The 4,226-nt window shown below is 36.2% G+C and overlaps 1 protein-coding gene across 1 annotated transcript; it reads right to left on the reverse strand.

Moving 5' to 3' along the window:
• Positions 1–1,726: 1,726 nt before the first annotated feature.
• Ak2 (Adenylate kinase 2) lies at positions 1,727–3,262 on the reverse strand. Its single transcript, XM_028319506.1, has 3 exons — positions 2,922–3,262; positions 2,583–2,819; positions 1,727–2,285 (listed from the first exon to the last, which is right to left on the reverse strand). The coding sequence occupies exons 1-3, from the start codon at positions 3,021–3,023 to the stop codon at positions 1,896–1,898; spliced, it is 729 nt and encodes a 242-aa protein (XP_028175307.1). The 5' UTR covers positions 3,024–3,262; the 3' UTR covers positions 1,727–1,895.
• Between the last annotated feature and the right edge of the window lie 964 nt (positions 3,263–4,226).

Here is a 4,226-nt window from a genome sequence, read left to right on the forward strand (position 1 = left end):
TTTTTATTTTAATCTGCACCTTATCGAACCTTGAGCAAATCACTTTGTATTGTAGTTGAGTATCTATCATAAGCTTGCATGGTAATTAATAAAACGATTCATAGCATTTCGACAAAGTATTGAAAGTCACCATTGACCACACCATCAAAAGACCGTTTCACTATTCCATGGACAAATGGTTCACATGAACAAAAAACAATAAAATTTAACTCTACAGTAGACTTTACCAATATATTATATACCTACCTTTACACAATGTATAACGTGTATAATCTAATCGTATCTTACTCAATAAATAAGGCTTTAAAATTTCCCATTAATGTCCGGCTGAATAATCGGTTGATTAAAGTGCAAACCTTAAAGTATGATGGCTGTGAAATACCTAGTGATGAATTTTGTATGTTTTTAATTACATTTGTCCAAATCAATGTTGGACTTCCTTTGTCCAAATATAATATAGGTCACCTTTGTCTTTTCCCCCTAAAACATGGTAAACTTTCTATCTATCTTCTATTAAGTATAAGAAAGTACCTAGGCTTAGATGATAATAACAGCTATTATAATAGTAAATCGTTTTGACGATTAGGTTTACCTACTGTAGTTTGATTTTGTAGAATTATCGCGAATAAAATGTGTTAATCATGATAATAACCAGATAAATAATAGTGATTCATATAACATATATACCTACGTACGAGTTACAGAAATTGCACGTTCATAATCAAACCGTCACTATACGAAATTGGGAGAAATTGAGTTAACATCGCCATCTATCAGCACTCCGCGAAAAGTGCATGCTGTAAAAATCCCACGCTTAAAGCTCAAATAGTTCGGCAGATATCACTAGTGTCGTTATGGAGTTTAATGGGAAAACCGGCATTTGTTGTGAGTAACAGTGACACGTTTTCAGTAGTGACGGGATCTGGACGGGCACACCGTGATAGTTATGTAAACTCTGTGTTGAAAAACGTCAGTTTTAGCATAAAGTCGCTTTTACTCCAAAACCATAAGATAAGTCACAATAAAGTAATACGAAAAACGCCTTAAAACAAAAAGTGACAATATTTCTCTTACATTTTCAACCGACTTCAAAAAAAGGAGGAGGAGTTTTTTTTTTTTTTCTATGTTTGTTACGCGATAACTCCGCCAATTATGAACCGATTTGAACAAATCTTTTTTCAGCGTATAGGTGATACCTCAAGGGTGGTCCCATTTAATTTTAATAATAAAAAAAACAACCCCCAAGGGTGGAAAATTGGGGATGAACTATTTTATACGCAATATCTCCGCCGATTATGAACCAATTTGAACGATTATTTTTTTGTTGAATAGGTATTATCAAAAGGGTGGTTTCATGCAAATTTGAAGAAAATATTTCAACCCCAAGGGTGGAAAATTGGGGATGAACTTTTTTATAATATACATTAAGAATATGGTCTCAATGTACTGCCTACCTTCAGTGGTAACATCAAGGTAATAATTAGTTAACTAAAAAGCAAGAAATAAGTAAAATTTTATAAAAAAAAATAAAACCGACTCCAAAAAACCTACACTAAAAAGTAGAAAAATAATTACTAATTACCTACTTATTTATTAGGACGAATTATTAATATTTATGTAGGTATACCATGATTGATACTTTAAGTCCCCTATCACATTAGCAGATAGATAGCATTATTTATTTTCATATTTGATAAAGTATACTATTACGCAATCAAACAACCTGTTCCAAGATTCCAGTTCACTATATTTGTCCAAGAAAAATAGTCTCTAAAATAGTCAACTAATTTTTCAGTACACAATACCAAAAATAAACAACAGACGTAATGAAATCACATGTAAATTACATTTGTACAGAGCACTTTTCCTTAATTAAAATGAGCTGTGATATTAGTTTACTGAGCATCTCGAGTTCTGCTAAAAATCCTGCTTTTGAATATATTATCAATCCTGCTGAAAACCTCTTCAGCGGGTTTTGCTGCATCAACCCTGTAGTGGAGGCCTTTCCTCATGTAGTAGTCGACCAGAGGCACAGTCTGTGCGTGGTAGGTGGCCAAACGTTTCTTGAGTGCGTCTACATTGTCATCTGATCTCTTGACAAGGGGCTCTCCAGTGACATCGTCGGTCATAGTCTTCTTAGGTGGATGGAACTCTTCGTGGTAGCTGCGCCCACTTGATGGGTGAATCAGTCTCCCAGTTATTCTGCGCACAAGCAGGCTGTCCTGGATGCCAAATTCAATCACTGCATCCAACTCAGTTTTCCTTTTTGCCAGCAAATCATCCAACTGTAATTTCAATAACAAAAAAGTTATGAAACTTCTCTAGAATAAAGATAATGTTATTGGTTGTTTTGGTAGGATAGGAGTGTAAAATTTAAAATCCTTGAGACAATAACCAATTTCAATAAAAAAATTGGGACTTATGAACATCAAAAATGATGTACTGCAAATGATAACAAAAATAGATTTATCATTAAAATAAACATAACTGGTTCAATAAATCATCTAAAAATGTAAATAGCTTAGCCAACCAAACAAAGCAAAAACTTGTTTTTAAAACTTAACTAAGTCACCCTAACCCACCTTTTCAGCCTGAGGCACAGTTCTTGGGAAGCCATCCAACAAGAACCCATTCTTGCAGTCCGGCTGGTCAAGGTTCTTATCGATCATGTCCACGACCATCTCATCGGAGACCAGCTTTCCCTCATCCATGACCTTCTTCAGGCGGCGCCCGAGCTCGGAGCCCGAGGCCACTTCGGCCCGGAGCATATCCCCCGTCGACAAGTGACATACGCAGTATTTCTCTTTCAAACGTGGAGCCTACACACAAAAACTTTATGTAAGAAAACATTCTAAATTATCACCAAGAATACGATTAGAGGAGGGTAAAGGTCAAAGATGCATACACTCTCACATAACTACCTGTGTGCCTTTGCCGGACCCGGGGGGACCCAACAACACTGCCCGGATGCCCAATGGGTCGTCATCAGGCTTGGGCTTCACTGCGGTTGCCGCCGGTGCCATGACTTCGAAGTTTTGCGTTAAAATTAAGTAACCTTACTACAAAATTGTAAACCTAATCTAACCTAAATCGTCTTAGGCGACCGCTTGTGGCCAAAGCGCCGCTTGCACTATTTACTGATGAATATTATGAAATGGTAATATCGTGTATACGTGTGTATCAGTTTATCAAGCAGAAAAAACGATTTGCCAAGCGCTCAGCCAAGCCAACGCATGCCCCATGTGATGGTGACGTTGGTCAATAAACCAACTGTCAGCTGTCATGTCATTGTCAGTCAGCTGTCATTTAAATTAAATACAAAGATAATATAAATCTTCACGTGGGATAGTCCATACAAAAAAAAACACTATGATGAAACCACAGATAAAGATAGATGCAGCATGTGTCAAAAATTGTATGAAGCCGAGCGTGCCACTTTTTAAACGTCATTAGTGTCATTTTAGCGAATTTTAGTGATTGCCGCAACGTAAAAGTAATCGTATCATCGTAATGCATTTGCAAAGTCATCGAATGATATCGTGTGACTCGATTCGAAAATTAATTAATTCCGATAAAACTGATAATTTGTTCAATACAAAACCAAAAACATCTTTATTTACCTTTATAAAATAAATTAATTCTTACAAATCGTCAAATCTCGTTATTTTTTTTACCTTACCAGCGTTTTATGACATAAATTTGTCAAGTGCATGAATACATGGATCAGTGTGTGTCTTATTGTTATGAGTAAGTACGGTTCCTTGGGATCGGTATGAGTAGAGATGGGTTTCCACCCGGGTAAAAACCCACATGAGGGTAAAAACCCAATAAAAACCCGTTTCATTCCACCCGTGGGTGTTTACACCGGGTGAAAACAAATAATTTTATAATTATTTCAATTGGTATCTTTTCTTTATTTTTATTGAATTTTTCTCATTTAAGTTTATTGATTAATAAGTAATAAGTCAAACTAAATGACAGAGGGTACACAGCCATTGGATATGCAGATGACATCACCATACTGTTAAACGGAGGGGCTGAAAACGTGCTATGTGAAATAATGCGTTCAGCCCTAAACATTGTTGAAAACTGGTGCAACGACCACCAGCTGTCAGTAAACCCAAACAAAACTGAACTAATCCTTTTCACTAACAAAAGGAAACTACCAGAGCTCCAGCTACCAGAACTCTTTAAAACAAAACTCTCCCTCTCAACACAAGTGAAGT

Source organism: Ostrinia furnacalis, unplaced genomic scaffold (assembly GCF_004193835.3).
Source record: "Ostrinia furnacalis isolate ACB-3 unplaced genomic scaffold, ASM419383v2 OfSCF7237, whole genome shotgun sequence".
Taxonomy (NCBI): Eukaryota; Metazoa; Arthropoda; class Insecta; order Lepidoptera; family Crambidae; genus Ostrinia; species Ostrinia furnacalis.

Excerpts from the sequence above, each read along its gene's own strand:
- Ak2 (XM_028319506.1), bottom strand. The coding sequence starts at position 3,023 with ATGGCACCGGCGGCAACCGCAGTGAAGCCCAAGCCTGATGACGACCCA. Across the intron at positions 2,820-2,921 it reads GGTCCGGCAAAGGCACACAG|GCTCCACGTTTGAAAGAGAA; the intron begins GTAGTTATGTGA and ends TTTTGTGTGTAG. Across the intron at positions 2,286-2,582 it reads CTGTGCCTCAGGCTGAAAAG|TTGGATGATTTGCTGGCAAA; the intron begins GTGGGTTAGGGT and ends TTGAAATTACAG.